This window comes from Lathyrus oleraceus, chromosome 6, assembly GCF_024323335.1.
Source record: "Lathyrus oleraceus cultivar Zhongwan6 chromosome 6, CAAS_Psat_ZW6_1.0, whole genome shotgun sequence".
Lineage (NCBI taxonomy): Eukaryota > Viridiplantae > Streptophyta > Magnoliopsida > Fabales > Fabaceae > Lathyrus > Lathyrus oleraceus.
This window is the reverse complement of record NC_066584.1, coordinates 372,168,482-372,191,781: the sequence shown is the minus strand read 5'-3', so window position 1 is coordinate 372,191,781 and position 23,300 is coordinate 372,168,482. Positions and strand designations below refer to the sequence as shown.

The window sequence follows — 23,300 nt, the reverse complement described above, 5'->3', positions numbered from 1 at the left end:
TTTAGGATCTATAATCCACTTAGCATCTAAACTAAACTCACCAACAAAATGAACTTCATTACCAGATCCCATTTTTCAATTTCTCTCTCATACAATATATCAAACACCTAGCACTCAACAACACTCACCAAAAAAAGAAAAAACCAACCATACCCTTTTCAAAAAAACCTTCAACAAATTGGATAATAGTTACGTTTAAAACTCCAAAAATCAATCAATCACATGAAATTCATAGGTACGTTACGGTGCGTTTCCGAGCATCATCCGAAAAACCTCATACTCCACCGTATATAAAAACCTAGGCTGGTGAACGGTGATTGAATACATACCGGAACGGAATTAGCGGTGAGTGTGTTGGCGGAAAAGAGCGGCGAGCCACAAAGCGTTGGAAGATGAGCTGAGGTGTGGAAGCAGCGGAAACCGAAAGCGGCGCGTGGATTGAAAATTGGGCGGTGAGTGGTGAGAGTTGAAGGTAAAGCGGCGCGTGGATTGAAAATTGGGCGGTGAGTGGTGAGAGTTGAAGGTGGTGGGTGGTGAATGATGGTGGTGGAACGATGTTGAGAATTGAAGCTAGAATATTTTCATGGACGTGCGGCTGTGAGTGAGAGAAAAAAAAATACTTACTGGTATTGGGTGAGAGTGAGAGAACAGAATGAACTTTGGCTGCTGGAATACCCTAGGAGGTATCTCAATTGGGCGGGTTAGGGTATTCGCGGTTCAGAATTTTGAACCCGACCCGCCCATATAAACCCAATTGAAACTGTTATATTTTAATCACTGACCCGATAGACCGTTTGAACCCGCCCATTTCGATTTTCTTTTTCGATTACCGGCGGATTTGGCCGGGTGAACGGTTCTTGTCCACCCCTAACTATAACAAACCAACCAAGTATTTAAATAGTAAAGCTGTTGAAATCGTAATAGTAGCAGCCAATAAAAGTAGTACATGTACATAAATCATAACATTACACATCAAAAAGTACAAAAGCACCAGTAATCATTTTCAAATTCAACAAGTTCTCAACATCCAACAGCAACACCCTTATAAACAACTTAACAAAAAGTACCAACAAAAGCAACAAAATGCAACCAACAGTGCATGCAGACGTGGCTTCATCTTGCGTGTGTTCATTTGCATTTTGAAGAGCCAGTATACACTCTTCACGATTATAAAGATTTTGATAAAATTCAACATTATTGTTATAAAGCATTTTCATATAGTAAAACAATTGGTAAACTAAAAGTTTTGATTGGAAAGTACGCACAGACAGACGAAAAGGCTCGTAACGATGTTGCTAGATACTACTACGTAGGATGTTGTCTTCCAATGGACAAAAAAATAGTTGATTACAAGTAGCATAATGTATCCTTTTAAGAATACCAACTAGAAAAAATGGTTAATTTTAACTTAGACTTGCAGATGGAAAACAGAGTCTTACATATAGAAGTCAAAATATTGAAAGAAAAACTGCCACTCCAAGGTTGAATGCATTAACTAATACTCATTTATTTTGAAGTAGTAATCCACATGCCATTGTAAAGCCAATTATATTGAAGTTTAGTTGTGTCTACTGGTGTTCTGTTTTGTTGTGTTAATCCGGTTTCACTTTTTGGTTCCGATGATTAAATATATTTTGTACTATGAACATTACATAGTACGTCAATTTCAAAAATCTTAGACACTGCAAAGTTTGACAGTAAAATTAAAAAGGTATTTCCATTACTTATACAAATTGCGATTAGTTAACAAAACATGCAAGATACAACCAAGCGACTATATAAATAAAATTAAAATCAATTTTCAACTTTGATGACATTAATAAAATTACAAACTCTAGTCACACAAAGACAACCCGTTAAGGTGATTTTGTCTTCTCAACAATGACTTAATCCACTATAACCGAAACTAATTATAGACACACAAAGACAACCCACCTTTGTCTTCTTGATTCTATCTAACTAAAACCCCAATCACTCAAGGAATACGCTCAAACAAATGAGATTTACAAGAATGTGTTTACAAGATTGCTTCTAAGAAAGCAGAATAACACAAGTTTAGTACAATGAAATTCTCACACAATAACGAACAAAAGCTTTATGTGTGTTTCTAAAATATATTCACAATAATATATATTTTAACAAAAGCGTTATGTAATAGCATAATGAATAACAATGTGAATTAGCAAGTTGTCCAATCTTCCAAGTCTCCTTTATATAAGCAGTGAAAAGATCCGTTGGAGGATAAAATTGGAATATCAATAATGTAGTTGTTCCCTGTATAAATGTTTGCATATATGAGGCAAAATGGCATAATAGTGTCGTCCTTAGCCTACAAAATCAATGTAGTGGAGGGAAGGTTGATCTTGTACTGTGTAATATTTTCCTGACGCAAAACCTTTTGATCTTATCTTATAATCTTCAGAGGCTTCTGAATAAAGGATGTTGAAGCATGCTTAGAAGGATCAAGAGACTAGTTGAGAGAATCTTAAGAACCTTGGTCTTTAGAGTTTTAACACAGTTCCTCAGAACCTGGTCTTCATAACTTGGTCTTCGAAACTTGAGAGTGCAAAATCTTGAAGGCTTGACACGCCTTCAGAGTCTCTTCTGTCAGAATCACAATCAGAAGCTTTAGCACAAACATTCATCGTAACCGTTGTCTAAGATCTTTCTAGAACTTGACATCATCTTGTAAAACACTTTGTATCTCTTAAGTGTCAGGGTGTATTGAGTTCAGAATCTGACGACGGCACACGTCAATTCTTCAAAGTCAGAACCTGTTAGGAAAAGCTACACACTAGATAAAACCATTAGGATACAAAATTGTTATATAAGAAATAATGCATTGTTAACATTAAAACTAAAAGCCAAATGCAGAACCGAATATTGTTCTCACATCTTAATCACTCTCATTAGGATCAAAAGTTTCGCCAGTTGTGCGAAGGCCAGTGATACCCACTATGTCAAACAAGGTGGATGTCAGCATCCCACAAGGGAGTTGAAAGGTATTAGTTGTGCTTCCCCAGAAGTATAAGGAAACGACCAACATGTTCTGGGAGTAGGCAGGACCAGTTCTTGATAGTTGAATCAAGTCAAAAGTACCATAATCTTCCAGGTTTCACTCATCTTCCACTCGACTTTGTTTATCCAAAGGATGTAATCCTCATGCTTTTTGGTAGGGGGAGATGAACGAAATACACGTAAGTTGGAAGTCATGTATTATAAGTTCAAGGGTTCCTTAATGCTTACTTATGATAAGTGGGGAAAAATCCCTAATCTTAGTACAATCCACTAAATGGTCACATATAGGACCCATGAGTGCATGTGCATTTCTATAGATTGAGTAAGGAATGATTACTGGGACTTATAGATACAAAGTTTTTCTTCATAATGAGGTGGATCTGGAACATATTATTGATTCCCAACTACATTTGCAGAAGGAAGCATATGAGCTAGTATGAGGGACTCTTTGACAACTTTGGTAGTCTTTGTCTTAGAAGCCATTGTTATGAGTTTGAGAGTTTTTTCTAGTAACTTGAGAGAAGATTTGCAGAGGAAAAGTTTTTGGAAACAATGGAAGAAAAGTGAAATAAAGAGTATTTATAGTGAAGGAGAAAAAAAAACTTCTAGTTCTTGTGTTTGACGAATGACACAAAGTATATTGGCACGTGTCATCTCCTGAAAGGAGGGATTGAAACGATCCAATACACTCAGTCACGCTACCCTACGAAGGCGTAGCCATGATGATGAAAATTATGATTTAGTGGGAAACACACGTTTTTGAGGTGACTAATGATGGAAACGTCATGATGCCTATGACGTTAGCCCATTAATTGAATAATGTTTAGAGAAAGTAACAAACACCCGTATTTCCTTTTGGTCGAAAGAAACTTTTTTTGGGGGCAATTTGTTAGCTAAGATTTTCGACAGAAGGAAAAATATCAACATGAGTATAAGTCAAAGGCAATGAAATATTTGATGACGTGTACATTGTAGAAGTCTCAAAAGAGAAAAATGAGACTTAGTATTTCCTGGAATGCATTTGGAAGATTTTCGACAGCTACATTTCGACAGAGGTAAGCACGTCGAAGTAATTGCTATCTGAGCACGCAAAAGCGTTATGTTCAAAAATCAATAACTATTTCTTAGTTTTATCCTAGAGACACATAGAGGGAATGCGAGGGTGAAACACATGCATAAGTCTACGTGGTTAAAGTAGAAGAATGGAGCGTTAGGAAACAATTATTTAATTTTAGTATATATAGAGTTTCTAGTGTTAGAATTCAGGGTGTTCATTTGTTTTCATCACAAAATCTCACACACACTCAAAGTACAAGTGTTAGAGAAACAAGTTTGATTAAGAGAATGTATGAACTTTGAAACACCATCTTTACTTCAATGCAAAGTCTTTAAAATTCCTTTACGATTTATGCCCACCTGCTTTCATTTTTATCTTATCTACATTATCATTTTACATTTTCTGTTCATACAATCCTCTTTTTCTTCATTTACTGTCGAAATCCTATTTTTACATCTTTTCTACAACGATTTCAACCAAGTCGAAATCAATCTTTTGTCAATCAATACTATAAGAGTATAATTTTTTAGCATTATATTTTAGATTCTCTAGTTAATTCTGCAAATAACCTTTAATTAAGTGACTAGTAATTGTTTACAAAATTCCAGGGTAAACATACGCATACATATATATATATATATATATATATATATATATATATATATATATATATATATATATATATATATATATATATATATATATATATATATTGAGCTAACTTAGGCCAAATTCATAGTAATTATACGTGGTGGAATAACGTTCACATTGATGTAAGTAATGCATATATTATAAACTCGTAAAGATTGCATAACTTTTGAGGCTTTGTCCTAATCATCTTTTATTTTTGTATCCATTTCTGTTTATGTATATTTCGGGCGAGGCCTTTTAGTAAAAAATATTGTTAACAATTTTGAATTAATAATAAATTTAAAAAAAAAGAAAAAGAAAAGAGTGACAACAAAATTATGTGTCACAAGTCACCCGGCACCAAACGTGCGGTAGCATATGAGCCAGCTTAAAGGCACAAGCAGAGCGAGTCGACATGATTCCCAACTACCGAGAATGAATAGCAAATAAAATAAGTAAAATCAGATCTCATTTTATTTTTAAATTAAGAAATTTCTCATTGGGCAAACATGTCGTTTTCTCCAAATATATATCTAAAATCGAAATAATACGATCCAAAAAAAGGTTGCAGAAATTTTGACCCGATTACCATTTTTCCAAAAACAATCCCGTGCTAATTTTGATTTTTTTCCTCCAAATTTTATTTCATTATTGGCTTCTGGTTTTGAAAATCTCGATCAACAAAATTCTGTTTGTTTTATAATCTTTTTATTCTGTTATTATCCGAAGAGGGGCACAAACTGAAACTGCATAGCGAAGAAACGAAAAATCGCGAGTTGGTGGTAGTTTCCGGCGAGTTATTCTCTCTGCGCCGGAAAGTACTTTCTTCGCGATTCAATCAACTCATTTCACCAATTCAATCTCATACCAACTGTTTCATTTGAATCTCGATGTGATTGCTTCGTCTTGCCACCGAATTCAATGGGAAAATTTCTACTCGGTTTCGTGCTTCCTTCGTTGCTTCTAACAGGTACGAGAGATTGGCATTCGTGTTTTCTCAATGAAGTAAGAGAGTGAGCTTAATCGGTTGAATGATTCAGTTTGTATTGTTAAACATTCTTTACTGCGATAGTTGTTCTTAATTACTGACTGATAATTTGATTTTAGAGTTTTAATAAGTTCAAACTGCAAAATCCAACTAGATTGCATGTCAGATTGTTAGGGGTAGATTTTGAAGTAAGATAACATTGAGTATCCCCATATTTAATGTGTGATTTTATTTACTAGAGTATTTAAAAATTGCTCCTACCATATTCAAACTCCACGTAGCACCCGAGACATCTGGTCTGAAACCAACACCGACATTATGTTTTATTTATTTATTTTTTTAAATTATTATTGATTGACGTCAACGCGTCAATGTAAGTATCATATTTCCGGTGTCTGTGTTTCAACAAACTCGGGTATCCCAGACAATTCATCATTAAGTGAAACTCGTTAGCCACCTTGAATCTAATCACTTGGTTAGTCTTAAAATTTAGATGGCGTTATATGCTTAGACTAGCTAAACAGTGAACGGAAGAATATTAAACATCTTTGCTTTTTAATATTGTTTCCTATTCCTTTTTTATATTTATATTTTCTTTCTTTAAGTAGAAATGTATGGATTTTACTTCAGTTTTTGCGGTTACGGGTTGTTAATTTATTAACTCCATTTTTTGCAGCTTCTTTGATCAACTGGAGTTTGATATCTCTTATTGATTTGGTAGCATTTCTTCTAATTCTGTACAATGTATCACAATTAGGTAAGCTGCATAGTTTTTTCTTTTTGGTTTTAAGTTGTTTTTGCTTAAAGCGTTGAACTATATCAGGTTCATGAGTTGAGAGTGAGAGAGACAGACTGTTTGAGATTTATGAAATATAGATCAGGCATTAAATGTCATTGATTCGAGTACACTACATCGTAATATATATAGCGAGCTAACAGAACTAACTGGGTTAGTAAGTCTAACTACAATAACAGAAAGTCTATTATCAGAGAAACTGCTATTCCCATACACTTCCCAACAAGATTAAGGTGGGTCAGAAGCTGAAGGAAGCTCGACCACATTGATCTTGTCTCGCAGAAGAGGAAATCTCGACGGGGGGCAAGGCAATGCCATGGTGGTCAGATCAGCCCACTGGTCCTAAGCTGGAACATTAATAAAAACAAGCTTTAACGAACAAAGTTCCAGCTCCACGTCCTTCATCTATGCACGCAGAACTAGACTGTGAGCCAAAGAAGTGGCTCTTTGATTGTCATAAAGTGCTGTACAGCCTGTACTAATGGAGAAGGGAACACCAAATTGAGAAACTAATATTTGGATCCTAAGAATATCTGAACTAATTACATGATATGATTATAAGAATCAAGGATAAGAAGAATAGATACAAGTTCAACTCCCTAAGGACATAGATGAATTTAAGCAACATACATGAATCTGAAAAATATGTAAACCCAAGTGTTGAATTCTATTGTTTCCAACAAATTCCTCTCTATTTCAAACAATTTTGGAAGTAGTGATGTATTTTCTCCTATAGTTCATACAAATGAACACTGTCAATAACTATCTAAAGATTGTATCTGGAGACTAGAGAGCGTTCAAAGGCATAAAAGGAGCAGTTGATCTTGTTGTTCCCATGCAAGATAGGCTTCATTACATGACCAGACCAGGATATTGTTCAAAAAAAAAAAGAATAGAGATAACTTTGGGTAAACTACATCATTGAAGATGACACGAGCCTTGCAAGATTGGCATCCAGAGTATAAAATTATAATCATCAAGCTTTTTCGTGTTCGTATGAGACAATATCACTGAAGCAGAGGTCGAAACAGAGGATTGGGCCTAAGAAAATTATTTAGCGGAAGACCTCACAACAGAGATTTGCGCGCCACTGTGTTTGGCGGTGGAGTTAGTGATCGCTTCTATTTGAAGAAAGGCTTGCTAGTTGATGAATATTATCTTTATCATGTGCATGGCTGTTAAAACTTAAAACTTTATCCTTGAGATAATAATTATGCCTAAAGTTATTCATATGGATTGACGTTTCTTCATTATGTTTTATTGGTATGTTCTGTTTAACTCATTTGTGCTGTCTTTGATCTGTATATTTCATCACCAGTAATGCTGTTTTTCTTGTTGTAGGATTTCACTTCCGAAGGAGGTTGTTGTTACTGTGGCCAATCATTATCTTTTCTGTAGTTGCAATACTTTTTCAAGTGACTTATCTGGTACTATGGGCTATTAAGCCAATGTCATGGATACCAGATGCTTGGTGGACAAAACTGATTGGGTTTATGATGTGAGATTGATTTCTTTTTCGTTATTGTTTCTTTTTATTTTAAATATAATAAACTGATTTGTTGTTTTTTGGGGTGTCCTCTTGCAGAGTTCAATCTTGGAATTCTCCTTATGCAATTTATTTCTTGGTTATACAACTGCTAGTACTTCTTGTTGCTTTACTTGATATATATGGGAAGAGACATTTTCTGAATACATGGCAGGATTCATATTGGAGTCGTTTAATATCAATTGTCGAACATTTAGGTTTGTAAGTAGTTTATTTCGACCCTCTTGTTTATTTTCTCTCTTCTCTTTTGATTTCTGTTTGATTTTTTTCTACTCGGCATTTGTAAATTTGCAATATGAAATGTCTGGTTTTTGCATGATTGTCTTCATTCGAATATAAAACAATATCCCAAAATATCCCGGTTAATCTCGGAGGCTCATTTTCTAATATCAGAGCATCTTTATTTATTAATAAGATTAGTTTTCATACTCCGTAGTTATTATCATGATTATGTTTCTCTGTACTTTTCCACTCCTATATTAATTTCTTAGCCGCATCACTTGATGCTAATGATGTCCTTTTTTTCCGTCTGTTTTTAGGTTCTCATCTTCGGGTGGCATCTTGCTTGTTGTTGCCCGCCATTCAGCTAGTTGTTGGAATTAGCCATCCTTCATGGGCCTCACTGCCTTTTTTCGTTGGTAGCTGTGTTGGTCTTGTGGATTGGTCTTTAACAAGCAACTTTCTTGGGCTTTTCAGGTGATTTTGCATGGATGTTTCCTTCATGCTCGATCATCATCTCTTTAGATGGTATTTGATACTCTTAAAATGTACCTTGGACTTATGTCTGTGTATATGGTTCTAAAGGTGGTGGAGGCTTCTTCAGCTGTATGCAAGTTTTAATATTTTCCTGCTTTACACATATCAACTTCCTGTGGAATATCCAAGCATGATTCAATGGATGGCTGATTTACTTGGTCTTTACAAAATATCTGAGAATACTGAGTGGACCAAAATTTGTTCCAGCCTTTCTCTCATACTTTACTATATAGTGGTAAGTATCCATTTTATAAAATTTTGGTCAAACTGAATATGGTTGGAAGAGGTTACTTAAAGAAATACTTGGCTTTCACATTTTAATATTAGGTACAACAGGTCTAGTGTTGCATAAACCTCGTTGCTTGCGGTATATATGTTTGTTCCTTAATTTCGTAGGCCATAACATGTAGAATATAAGGCCTGATAGTTTTAGCTTTAAAATTTAAGTGATTTTTTAAAATTTTGATATCCAAAAAAGTTATAATAAAATGATGAAATAGCTGAAATAACATTTTAAGAATAATTATTTAAACCAAAATCATTTTTAACATATTAAGAATAATTATAAACAAAAATATATAACACGATAAAAATCATTTTAAAGAAAAAGATGAAACAAACGGGTCCATACAAAAGAGTTAAAACTTGGCCATGTTTTTGAGAATTCTCTCTTTTTGTGCATTGATGACCTTATGGTTTTAATGTGTTATTTCATCCCCTACTAAATAATGGCTTTCACATTTTAATATTAGGTACAGCAGGTCCATTGTTGCATGAACCTCTTGTTGTATATTTGTTTGTTTCTTGATTTGGTAGGGTATAAATTAATACACATAAAGATTGAAAAGTTGTCTATGTTTTTGAGAATTCCCACTTTTTGATAAAATTGATGGCCTTAGAGTGAGTTTGGATGGATAATTGAACATTTTAAATATTTTATATTTTTTATTCAAACAATGAATTTTGTCTAAATTATTTTAAATTGCCTCAAAACATTATATTCCTTTGTTTAAATCCCTAGTTCAAACACACTATTTCATCCCTTAGTTTAAATAATATGAAACTCACATAGATGACAACTACGTGGTCATAGGGAAGCTCTGGTATTTGTTGATATGATTTGTCAGGGACATTTTACTTGTAATGCAAATTCTGCGTTTCCTTTCGAAATAGGCTTTAGTTGGTAATACTTTGAGGATAATATCTATAATCAATCCTAAGAACTAGGGAAAGAATTAAATAACAAAAGGAAAGCTAAGTCAATATCATCAAGACAAAATCACCACACACTATCTCAGTACTCCCCCTAATGGTAGTGCCTATGCATTTATTTTGTCGCATATACAAGTTACCCGAGGACTTCCTAGAGATTTAGGGCAGATATCAAAAAGTTGTGGATGGAATTGACAAAGGTTTTGATGATTCCAGTGATAATCTTCTTTCTAAGAATGTGACAATTGATTTATATAAAGGGCTTGTTTCACGGGTCTTCTAGAAAAGGTCTTCTGGAAAGGTTGTTTCAAAATCGCAATATCACTAGTAGGATCATACGATCTTGATGGGCTTGGCGATCTTGTGAAGAAAAATACTTGGATTTAGGTGGGATCGCAGTGCAAAACAGTAGGAGCGGCGGGATCGGCATTCCTGAAACTTTTAAAACAGGATTTTTATGGCTGTAACTTGGGCAACATTTATTTCTCACACTTAATTTCAATTAAATTTCAATTAATTTCTTAAAATCTTCTCAATGCACTATTTTTGTTTTGTAAATTCCCAGTATAGCCACTAAAATCTATTAATTCTATTCAATACAATCAAATCCTTCTTATTCCATATTTCTCTCTCTCGTGTACTTTAACTCTTTATTTTTATTCACTTTCAGTACACACCCTTTGAGCATTCCCTTTCTTATGCACACCTTTTAAACTTTTTTTACTAAATTATGTTTATATATGAGTTTGGGAAATTGGTAGAATCTTACTATCCATATTACGATACTCAGACTCACGATCCCCCGTAGGATCAATCTTGCAACACAAAAATAAAATAAATCTAGGAATAGAAATGGAGAGCACACATCTCGCCAATCATTGCTTGCCTCCATTTAGGATGAAATAATGCTTCACCTGAAGATTTAGGATTTGAAATGGAAGACAAAGTAGACAACCAAGTATAATGTAAAGGGGATAAATGAGGACAAGACAAAGTATAATGCTACACCTTTTCAAATAGGAGGATGGATTCTGTGAGTGTGAACACAGGGGTACCAAAATTGCAATTAACCTTACTTTCTATTAAAAAGGTGGCTAATAAATGTTATATTGTAGGCTTATTGTTATTTCCATTCACTACGCACAAAAATAGGCATTGCATTGAAACCACTCAAATCCTCCAACTTGATGGCCATTATTGGCTTTATCCTTTTTTGTTTTGTTTTTAAGGGTGATGTTGTTCTTACTACCTTATGAACCTCTGTTCACCTTATGAACCTCTGTTCACCTTATGAACCTCTGTTCTAGATAATCAAGTACCTCGCTCTTTATTGTCTCCAAACTACCTGTACATCCTCTGCAGTTTCGTGCTTCTTTGATTCTGAGATTAGCAACCATTTATTTTTTGATATGTTTCTGAACTGTTAGATATCTGTGGTTCATACCCTTTATTGTAGTCAGCTTATAACTGTGGTAGAGTTTTGTATTTTGGAAATGCATAGAGCTTTGCGAATTTAGCATAAGATTATGGTTATCAGACTAAAAGCAGAGGGAAATGAAACTGCAATTATTGATCGAACCAAAAGTTACAGGAGATCTCATTTAGTTCTAGATGTCAAACTTTGTGCTAGGACTAACTCAAACTATACAAAATAAAACATCTATTCTATACAAAATAAAACGTGACTGAAACTCTTCTTTATTCTCTTAAGTTATTTGTCTTCACTTGTGCACCAAACTTTTGCTGTTCCTGACACTGTTTTGTTTTACAATTATTTCTTTGTTGTGATGCAGATGTCTTTCATTAAATCTGATTTGGAGGAGATGGATTTTATTATTTCCAGGACAGATTGTAACTTGACGGAGCAACTTCTTCCCTCTAAGCATTCGTTTTTCATCCGTGAATCAAGGTAAGCAAATGAAAATAGATATTGTTTATGTCAGAGTTATCAACCCCAGATAGCGGGGCGGAGGGGCCTACCCAAAAAATGGGTTAACGGCTACTGACTATTTTTTGGACTAATTATATGAATAATAACTATAAAACATATATTTAATGAAAAACTAAACAAATGACACAATACCCATAAATGATTCATAAAATCAATTATCAAAGCACAATGCTTAATCAAAAACTCTTGGTAAAATTTAACAAGTGTTAATCAAATTCAAAACATCACATCTTAAAATTCAAACTTAGAATACTATTATATTAAAATTCAAACATACATAGAAATCATAGATCATCATCAAAAAAATCTTCTTCAACATATTCCTCTTCATCCTCCACCCCCTTATATTCTTCCAATTCTTCATCTTCTTCAACATCTTCTACCACCAACCTGAACGGATGCCTCTGTGCAGGAGGCGGCGCTGGGAGGGAAGAATATCAGGCATCGGCGTTGGGAGGGGAGGAATCGGCCGACGTGAGAAGAGGATGGGGTGGAAGCGATGAGAACTGAGTGAGAAGACGATGGGGAACGAGTGAGAAGATGATGAGAAGAGTTAGAAGACGGTGATATAATCTTCTCACATTCATAGTCAAACACTTACATTTTATGATTTCTTGATTTTACAAATTCTTCTTTTCATTTACATAGACTGATAACCGTATGAATAGAAATGTATAGCTCACATTTATGCGATATAGATCCACAAACATTTTACCACCATAACTATAGTTTCTAATACAAATATTTTATGTACGGTTACAATCTTACAATGTTCTGTTATCATAAAAGTCATTCTATGAATCAATGGTTCAGCATCTGTAAATTTTTGCATTTGGGTGCTTTTCGTTTTTATTTTCAGCTCCTATTTTTTCACTAAAAATTACAGAAGCACTACCTTTTTTTCACTTAATTTCATTTGCAAGTCTTAAAACCACATGGTAAGGTAGAATAAGGTCATTTTGTAATTATTAGTGCAAACATATCAACTGGAAATGACTGAAAAGCAAAACAAAAAACAACCTATGGTTAGTAGCTATCCATAATGTATATCGAGTCATATGATATGCGACATGACTACTGTTTTGAAGTATTCAATATAAGGATTAAGGAATGTTTATCTCACTGTCTGGCTGTATCATATTGTTGATTATTGTTAGGGTGTTCTTCTTTAAGATGGATGATGTTACAGAGACGAGGTTGAAAAAATATGGTTACTGAACAACTAATTAGTTAATTTTTTTTTATCAGATGATATATTTTACTTTAAATCTGCTGCTTCACTTTTATTTACCTGATATGTTTTGGGGAATAGGGAATGTAGCTCTAAATCCTGCTGTGTTCCTGAATTAAATGTGCAGATCTGGCGTGAGGCACACTAATGTTTTACTCAGAGGAGCTGTTTTTCGATCCTTCAGTATCAACTTTTTCACGTATGGTTTCCCGGTATATATTCCTTAAACATATTAATATATTATAATCTGTTTGCTATTATGGATAATAAACGATGCTAGAGCTATACATATATATTCCTGAAACATAATATATTATAATCTATTCGTTGTTATGGATACTAAACGATGATAGAGTTGTTCTCCTTTTGTATTAGTCCTTCCTTTATTGGTGCACACAGCATGTTTGGATTAGATTATTATATATATATATATATATATATATATATATATATATATATATATATATTATATATATATATATATATATATATATATTAAATGTTCTGGTTGAGCCTAACACAATCATACAAAACCGTTTTGTAAGATGAGGATTGTCTCCATAATAAACATATTTTCAGACTATATATCCAATGTCTAATTCTTAACACCCCCCTCATGCCTAACAATATTGGACTTGGTGTGTGGATATAAATAGTAGGTGTCCCGATAACAAAAATCCGATAGCAGATGACCCAACGGATTTTGGGTGAACTCTAATACTATCTTAGTGTTGTAGTTGAATGTGACTCCTTCGAGCCGGTTTTGTAGGGTTGAATTAGGCCTAAACCATTTTTCTGAACATGGTATCAGAGTCTCGTTTAAGATTCGGTGGACCACCTGCTATCAGATTTCAACTATCGGACCACCACCACGCTTCCGCTGCGCATGTTCAGGCCATATATTGTTCGATGTGAGACTCTTAACACACCCTTCACGCGCAGGACTGGGTATCTGAAGCGTGAAAATAAATGGTGGTAGGTTTGATAGCAGAAACTTGAGAGCAGGTGACCTACCGGATCTTAAACGAGACTCTGATATCATGTTAAGGCATAACTCAACCCTATTAAACCGACTTGAAGGGTGAGGATTATCCCATCATGACTAGAGGCAAGCAATGATTGACTAGACATGTTTTCTCTGCCCACTAGAAGGTTTATAGTAAGTTGTAGGCTTTGTATTGTGAATGCTGGTCCTGATGGTAAGGTCAATGAATTTAAGGCTCGCTTAATGGCCAAGGAACATACTCAAATTTTGGGTTGGATTAGAGTGGCCCTTTCTCATTGGTAATCAAAATGATATCCGTTAGACTCATCCTCTCTATTATAAACAATACTAGGGTATACTGCAGTTGAAACAACAACTTTCTCACCAGTTTCAGACTAAAGACCTTGGCAAGCTCCCGCTATTTCTTGGTAGTTTCTCATAGGAAATATGCTATGGATATTTTTGAAAAGACATTTATTAAATGCCAAGACAGTTGATATTCCCATGGATCCGAACATCAAACTTCAACCCAATCAGGGGAGCCACTGTTAGATTCCGGGAGATACATCATACATTTCTTTTTTACCTTGGTGGGATTTTTATTAAGCTTATGAATTCCATAATCTTCTTCCACTGTTTCTCGAAGATTCAAAGCTTTCAAATATGTTTCCATATGTATAGCCCAAATTTGGTAGTTGCTTTCGTCGAAAACAAAAAGGTTTCTTTATATAATTATAAGTATACTATTTTTGGAGAGTTGAGAGAAGAAGTTAATGAGAAGATTGAGATATAGAAACATGTCTTGGAAACACATGGCTTGCGCCTAAATAGAATTAAAAAGATCAAGTGCGTTAATAGTTATCACACACATCCCATATTGGCCATATAAGAGGTGAGAATTGCAGAATATACCATTTCACAAGTCTTAAAAGAAAACATTAGGCTAACTTATAGCATTTTTTAATCTATGGAGACGATCCTATCTTGTGGGAAAAAGTTTGGTTGTTGTTTTGGCTGATACAACAACCATCCTGCCACGGTGCCACCATATCTGGTATTTAAAGGGAAGCACCTTCTTTTGCCTCTTGCTTCATAATCTTGTTTGAGATATCTCTGATGCATTTTATGGAATAATCAATACAGAATCAAATGAATCTGTTTGTACAGCTCATTAAGGATTAGGATTAATGTAATTAATTAGCTATTATTTCCTGTTCTTTTCTGTAATTAGAACTAACATTCATGGGAAATTAATTCCCCTGATTCTTAGGTCAGATTTCTCTTTCAAATCCTGCCTTATGCAGTCTATAAATACAGCATATGTAATTCTCATAAAACATAAGGAAATATACAATATATTTCTACATGGTATCAGAGCACGATCTGAACCATCCCTAACCTAGCGCCGCCAAACTATGGAGGATCCCAAATCTGATGAATCGCTCAAAGTGGAGACTGGATCATTTCCGACCAGTTCACACGAAGGGCTCACTCACCTCATCACAGGCCATAAATTAAATGGTCAAAACTATACCCAATGGGTAAGGTCAGTCAAGATCTTCCTCGAAGGAAAAGGAAGGGAAGGCTACACAACGGGGGATTCTAAATGTCCCGAAAAAGGAGACAAAAACCTTCAGAAATGGAAACTTGAAAACAACCAAGTAATGTCATGGCTGCTCAATACCATGACAAACGAAATTGGTGAAAATTTCATGTTCTATGACACTGCAAAAGAGATATGGGATGCAGTGAAGGAAACATACTCAAATGTTGACAATACATCTGTCATATTTGAGATTAAAAGCATTCTTCATGACCTTCGACAGGGAGAATCTTCTGTTACTGAGTATTTTAATATACTTAACAAACACTGGCAGCAACTCGACATATATGAAGAGGTTACATGGTGCTGTACAGAAGATCAAAAGAAATATAAGGAGCTGGTGGAAAAAGATAGGATTTACAAGTTCCTATTGGGGCTAAACAAGGACCTAGATGAAGTTCGTGGAAGGATCCTTGGAACCAAACCACTTCTCAAAATTCGAGAAGCCTTTTCAGAAGTGAGAAGGGAAGAAAGCAGGAAGAAAATCATGTTGGGAACACCTAGCTCAGTTCCGTACAGCGAGAGCTTTGCAATGGCAACAAGAGGGAATCAGCCTCGGCCACCACAAAAGAAAACCCGCCCCTGGTGTGAACACTGCAAGAGACCAGGCCACACAAAGGAAACATGTTGGATCATACATGGAAAACCTTCAGAGACCAAATTTTTCAAAGGCAAGGAGGGAAGAGATAACACAACATTTAACAATCAAGAAGCTGAGGTATACTCTAACTCATCTCTTTTTAGCAAAGAACAAATGGAGGCTCTTCAAAAACTCCTTCAGCAAACCATGTTAACTGCAGAAAAAGGTGGTACTGCTGTAGTGGCTCAAAGAGGTAATTACTTACATGCTCTAAACACTAGTAAGAAAAAAATAAAATCATGGATTGTTGACTCAGGGGCTTCAGATCACATGACTGGAGATTTTACTTTGTTTAGTAGTTATTCTCCATGTCCCTATAACTATAATGTTCGAATAGCTGATGGTACACATTTTAAGGTCATGGGTAAATGATCAATTATCATTTCACCAAATATTACACTTGACTCTGTTTTGTATGTGCCTAAACTGGATTGTAACTTGCTGTCTATTAGCAAGATTACAAGAGATTTGAAATGTGTTACTAAATTCTTCCCTAACTTGTGTGAATTTCAGACTTTGGAGTCGGGGAAGACGATTGGCAATGCTGAAGAATGTGCTGGACTCTACCTCCTTCAAGTGGAAAAATCAGAAGAAAAACTCAAGAATAATTGTCATGTTGCAGCTGCAGTTTCAAGTGATAATAATCCTGTATGATGTGGCACTATAGATTAGGCCACCCAAATTTCATATACTTGGAAAAAATGTTTCCTTCTTTATTCAATAAAAACAAGGAACATTTTCAGTGTGAAATTTGCCAATTGTCTAAACATACTCGAAACCATTACTCACCCCAATCTTATAAACCCTCAAAACCTTTTTCATTAATTCATAGTGATGTATGGGGACCATCACGAGTCCACAACATTACAGGCTCGAGATGGTTTGTCACCTTTATTGATGATCACACACGTGTTACCTGGGTGTTTCTAATGAAGGAAAAATCAGAAGTAGGGAGAATATTTGAAATTTATCATAAGATGGTACAAACACAATTCCAAAGCAATATTCAGATACTTAGAACTTACAATGGCCGTGAGTATTACAACATTGCTCTAAATTCCTATCTTCAAAAGGTTGGAATTGTTCACCAAAGCTCGTGTGTGGACACTCCCCAACAAAATGGAGTTGCGGAAAGGAAGAATAGACACCTTTTGGAAGTGACTAGATCAATCATGTTAGCCACAAATGTCCCACAACACTTTTGGGGAGAAGCTGTCCTTTCAGCAACTCACCTTATAAATCGAACACCCTCCCGTATCCTTAACTTTAAGACCCCACTCTCCACACTTCAAAACCTATTTCCAACCAGCAAAATCTTTTCCTCTATTCCATTAAAAATATTTGGATGCTCAACTTTTGTCCATAACCTCAACCCTCACCGAAGCAAATTAGACCCAAAATCCATCAAATGCATTTTTCTTGGTTACTCTCCTCACCAAAAGGGATATAGGTGTTACTCTCCCCATACCAAAAAATTTTACCACACTATGGATGTAACCTTCTTTGAAAATCAACCCTATTACACCAAAACTGGTATTCAGGGGGAGCATATAGAAAATTCAGAATACCAACTTTTGCCTGTTGAACTAACCGAACATGACAAAATCTTACCAAACCAAATCGGCAACACTCAATCAGCCGAACCTATGCCTAAACCAGCTGAAAAATTACCAGACCAGACCTCAAACATTCAGCCGAGTGAAAGGACAACAGAAGTTGTGACGGAAACAAAACCAATTATAGTTTCAACCACATCTCAACAGGACTGTGATCCAAAAACAGGCAAGTGGAAGGGTTTTTGTTATAAAAGGAAGGAGGTAGTGTCAAGCAAAGCTCCAATGCAAGGCCATGAGTCAAACCAGACTCTAGAAAATGAAGTTCCCACAGGTAATATTCTTCCTAACTCTGAACATGTTGATACAATAGATATTGATATTCCTATTGCTATGAGAAAAGGGGTTAGAACTTGCACTAAACACCCTATTGAAAAATATATCTCCTATGGAAAACTATCACAAAGTTATAGGTCCTTTGTAGCAGCTGTTGACAACATAGAAATTCCAAATAATATTCAAGAAGCATTGCAGAAACCTGAATGGGCAGCAGCTGTAACAGAAGAAGTTCAAGCACTTGTAAGAAATGGCACATGGGAGATCACTGCCATACCAAAAGGGAAGAAAGCAGTAGGATGCAAGTGGATATTTTCAATTAAACACAATGCTGATGGGAGTATAAACAGGTACAAAGCTCGGTTGGTTGCAAAGGGGTTCACACAATCATATGGGGTGGATTATGAGGAGACTTTTGCACCTGTTGCGAAGCTCAATTCTGTCCGGGTTCTACTATCTTTGGCAGCAAATCTAGATTGGCCCCTACACCAACTAGACATAAAGAATGCATTTCTAAATGGAGAGTTAGAAGAAGAGGTATATATGCAAATTCCTCCGGGACTTGAATCACCTGGAACCGCCAACATGGTGTGTCGACTTCGCAAATCTCTATATGGCCTCAAACAATCACCAAGGGCATGGTTTGATAGACTAACAAAAGTTGTCAAGCAAGATGGTTTTGTTCAATGTCAAACAGACCATACCATGTTTGTCAAACACTCTTTGGATGGGAAGATAGCTTTGTTTATTGTCTATGTTGATGATATCGTAATTACAGGAGACGATGATGAACAAGTCAACCAGTTAAAGAAACTTCTAGCAAAAGAATTTGAAGTCACAGACTTGGGACAACTCAAGTATTTTCTAGGGATGGAAATTGCACGAACAAAGAATGGTATTTCAGTTTCTCAAAGGAAGTACACTCTGGATTTACTTCAAGAAACAGGTATGCTTGGATGCAAAGCTGCCAATACTCCCATAGAACAAGTAAAAAGGAGTGAAGATGAGAATGTACCAGCTAATAAAGATAGATATCAAAGTCTAGTCGGAAAACTAATCTATCTAACTCACACCAGACCAGACATTGGTTTTGCTGTAAGCATGGCTAGTCGTTATATGTCAAATCCAACTGAAACTGACATGAGAAATGTTAACAGAATTCTCTAGTACCTGAAAGGTACGCCAGGCCGAGGACTTTATTTTCAAAAGAACTCAAACAGAGGCATTGAAGTCTACACCGATTCTGATTGGACAGGATGTTTATATGACAGGAAATCAACTACAGGCTACTGCACATTTGTATGGGGTAATATGGTAACTTGGAGAAGCAAGAAACAATCTGTTGTGGCTAGGAGTAGCGCAGAAGCAGAATTCAGAGCCATGTCACAAGGTATTTGTGAAGGAATTTGGCTTAAGCGAATGCTAGATGAGATCAAAATTCCTACCAATCACCCCATGAAGATATTATGTGATAACAAGGCTGCTATTAGCATTGCTAAGAACCCGGTACAGCATGATAGAACAAAGCATGTGGAGATAGACCGACACTTCATCAAGGAGAAAATTGATCATGAAATTATAAGTGTTAATCATATTCCATCATGCCAGCAAACTGCAGACATTCTAACAAAAGCCCTTCCAAGGAACATATACGAGAATATCAGATCCAATCTGGGTATGATAGACATCTACCACCCAGATTGAGGGGGAGTATGGAATAATCAATACAGAATCAAATGATTCTGTTTGTACAGCTCATTAAGGATTAGGATTAATGTAATTAATTAGCTATTATTTCCTGTTCTTTTCTGTAATTAGAATTAGCATTCATGGGAAATTAATTCCCCTGATTCTTAGGTCAGATTTCTCTTTCAAATCGTGCCTTATGCAGTCTATAAATACAGCATATGTAATTCTCATAAAACATAAGGAAATATACAATATATTTCTACACATTTTCCTATTTCTGTATACTCGTTTAAATGTAAAACCCTCTTGAAGATTTTCTGTGTTCCATTTTGTAGGACCCCTATCAAATTTTCATCTCTATTAATTATTTCTTTTTCCAAACTACCTCTATTTTTTTTTGTAATTAGTAATTAATACGATAAATTAATTTTCTCTCTTAAAGGATAAACTTGGAACAAGAATATCATTGTTAACAAACTTAGACTTGTACAACTTTTCTTAATTTCTATGATTTAGTTGATGTAGTCTATATTTAGGGACAAAGGTAGTATTTGTTAATAAATTTTCCAAATAATTTTTTTGCAGGTCTCCTTGTTTGCCCTTTCCTTTTGGAGCTTCCATTTCGCAAGCTTATGTGCATTTGGGCTACTGGCTTACGTTGGTTACATTATCTATGCCTTCCCTTCCTTATTTCGTCTGCACCGACTGAATGGCCTGCTTCTTGTCTTCATTCTCTTTTGGGCTGTTAGCACCTATATATTTAATGTGGCATTTACATTTCTGAATTGGAAACTTGGACGGGTAATCATGTCTTTCATTGTTGCAATTTTCATCAGACAAGTGTTAATTTGAATACCTGTAAATAGTTGATACTTGTTTACCAGGACATGAAAATCTGGGAGATGGTGGGTCTGTGGCACTATCCAATACCTGGGTTTTTTTTGCTTGCTCAATTTTGTCTGGGAATTTTGGTGGCATTGGGTAATCTTGTGAACAATTCTGTTTTCCTCTGCTTGTCTGATGAGGGTGGACAAACTTTAAATGACTATACCTCGGTAAAAGGTATTCAACTACAATCTTGCAGTACCTATTTCCTGGAAAACTCATAGCCCTCTTTACTTATTCATTTATATACAATTACTTTCCCTTTTATTTGTGGTTGCATATGGCCATATACCGAAGAAAAAACAGACACCCAAACTGCTCAACTCTAACTAAATATTATTAAAGTAAGAAAAAACACCCAGCATTTACTAGAAATTCTAAAAATTCTAAAAATACAGGAATTACAATGAAAGCAGTATAGTTGATCACAATCCTTGTTATGAGATGCTGTGATTCTCATAATATGAGATTGATTTCCACCAATGTGTGTATACAATAACTGTATGTCTATCCATTTAGTTTTTTCTTGATAAATTAACTCTAAAAATCATTTAGGACAGTCAGATTATTGTGGATTGTGATATTTAAAGGTAGAGTTGTCAATTTTCTAAGGCAGCAAAAGAATATGTTTTCTCGCAGGGGTTCAAATTTTTTTCATTATGAATTCTTCTTACAATTTTTAGCAATACTTTGACCTCAACGAGGCTGGTTACATTAAGGTTTTACAGCGTCTGGGTATATATAGCCTGGATGGTGTAGTCATTTTGGCTTGAAAAGCTTTGTTCTTGGATTTTTATGGCCTGGGTATCTATTTTTAGCATCTCTGGATTGCTTTGTGGTTCTGTCTTCATTAGAAAACATTTAAAGACACTATAGAACTTCTAATCACTATATTGTGCGATTAAAACGCCTGAAATTACTTTGTCATATTGGTACCAAAATCTGGCTGTGCACCGGCCACATTTAAGTTCAAACCTGAGAGGTGCAGCTTCCTGGCACGCACATGCACACATTCATATAAAGTTATAAACCCTTAAATTTCCGGCAGAACATGCACATGCTCACACAGAGTAACCTAACATCAAGTTGATGTGGTTAGTGAAACTCTTAATATCATTATTCTTTTGATTTATGATTAGCTTCATCCATAGAAAGTTGTTATTTGCCTATTCTACTCACTTATTATGTACTTGTACATAGTTTATTAATTAATCTGATTTTTTCGTTGTTATTTTGAAATTTTCTGTATGTTATTTTGTGGTCACTCTTAATTGACCATCTTAATCTTGCTACGACTTCTTGATCCTTATTCTTCAAAGAAAAATTGGCTAACTAATTTAGATATATTTTTATTCTCTGTTTGTTTATTAACCTTTCTTATCCACAGTAGAGGGAGAGACCAAGGTATTGATTGTTGCAACAATAGCATGGGGACTGCGCAAATGCTCGCGGGCTATAATGTTGGCGTTGATCTTTCTCATTGCTATAAAACCTGGGTTCATCCATGCTGTATATAGTATGTTTCATCAAACACTTCCAACTTCATTTACATTGAATCCATTTTACAGATTTGTGGAATATAATCCTTTACCTTGATTTTTTTAAACCCACAAGTTAAACTATATTTTATCATAAGACAGTATCATATGCAAGTTCATTAATCAGCTTCTCTATGTTTTTTCTTCAGTGATTTTCTTCTTGATTTATCTTTTGAGACACAGTATCAGCAGAAAGTTAAGACAGGCTTTGATTCTTTTATGTGAGATTCATTTTGCACTGTTGTATATTCTTCAAATTAATCTGGTTTCTTCTGCACTGGAGAAGAAGGGCTCTGTAAGCATGGAAATTGTAATGCAATTAGGTATGAGATGGATTTAGCTGGTTTATACTTCTTAACTTATAGTAATTCCATATCAATATGCCTTCCCTTCTGTTAGATGATAACGAAATGGAAGATTAACCATATGTTTTGTGAATCGTTTCAGGCTTTCTTGAAGAAGATAGTGCCTGGGATTTCTTGGAAGTAGCATTGCTCGCTTGCTTTTGCACAATTCATAACCATGGTTTTGAGATGTTATTTTCATTTTCTGCAATCATACAGCATGCCCCTAGCCCTCCTATTGGATTTAGCATCTTGAAAGCCGGGCTTAACAAATCTGTTTTATTGTCTGTATATTCTTCCTCGTCTGTGAGAAACAGTGTTGAGAATTTCTCTTATGGTACATATCAAAATCTCTTACGGTGCCTTGTAAAATTTCATTTTATTTACTAGACATAGTGTATCATAGATACACATACTGATATAAATTTGGCATTAGTTCAAACATTTCAATTTACTAATTATTTTTAATCTGTACCTGGAGATGACAGTAGGAAGCTGTTAAGCAGATGAACTTGTTACATCAATTACTCAAAAGCAAGGTG

General features: G+C 35.1%; 1 protein-coding gene across 6 annotated transcripts in view; it reads left to right on the top strand.

Moving 5' to 3' along the window:
• The first annotated feature begins 5,197 nt into the window (after positions 1-5,197).
• The window catches only part of LOC127090960 (piezo-type mechanosensitive ion channel homolog), a 40,021-nt gene continuing 21,918 nt past the window's right edge, over positions 5,198-23,300 (top strand). Inside the window, exons 1-13 of one of the 6 annotated variants that reach the window (XM_051029443.1) lie at positions 5,198-5,675; positions 6,370-6,450; positions 7,831-7,987; positions 8,075-8,232; positions 8,575-8,731; positions 8,840-9,026; positions 11,797-11,912; positions 13,313-13,397; positions 20,577-20,792; positions 20,876-21,053; positions 22,264-22,392; positions 22,564-22,737; positions 22,862-23,095. In XM_051029443.1, coding sequence (XP_050885400.1) covers positions 5,627-5,675; positions 6,370-6,450; positions 7,831-7,987; positions 8,075-8,232; positions 8,575-8,731; positions 8,840-9,026; positions 11,797-11,912; positions 13,313-13,397; positions 20,577-20,792; positions 20,876-21,053; positions 22,264-22,392; positions 22,564-22,737; positions 22,862-23,095 — 1,921 coding nt within the window. In that variant the 5' untranslated portion in view covers positions 5,198-5,626. Of the gene's footprint in view, positions 5,676-6,369; positions 6,451-6,560; positions 7,753-7,830; positions 7,988-8,074; positions 8,237-8,574; positions 8,732-8,839; positions 9,027-11,796; positions 11,913-12,366; positions 12,518-13,312; positions 13,398-20,576; positions 20,793-20,875; positions 21,054-22,263; positions 22,393-22,563; positions 22,738-22,861; positions 23,096-23,300 lie in introns of those variants that run through there. The other 5 variants (XM_051029441.1, XM_051029440.1, XM_051029442.1 and 2 more) reach the window with 5 other exon arrangements.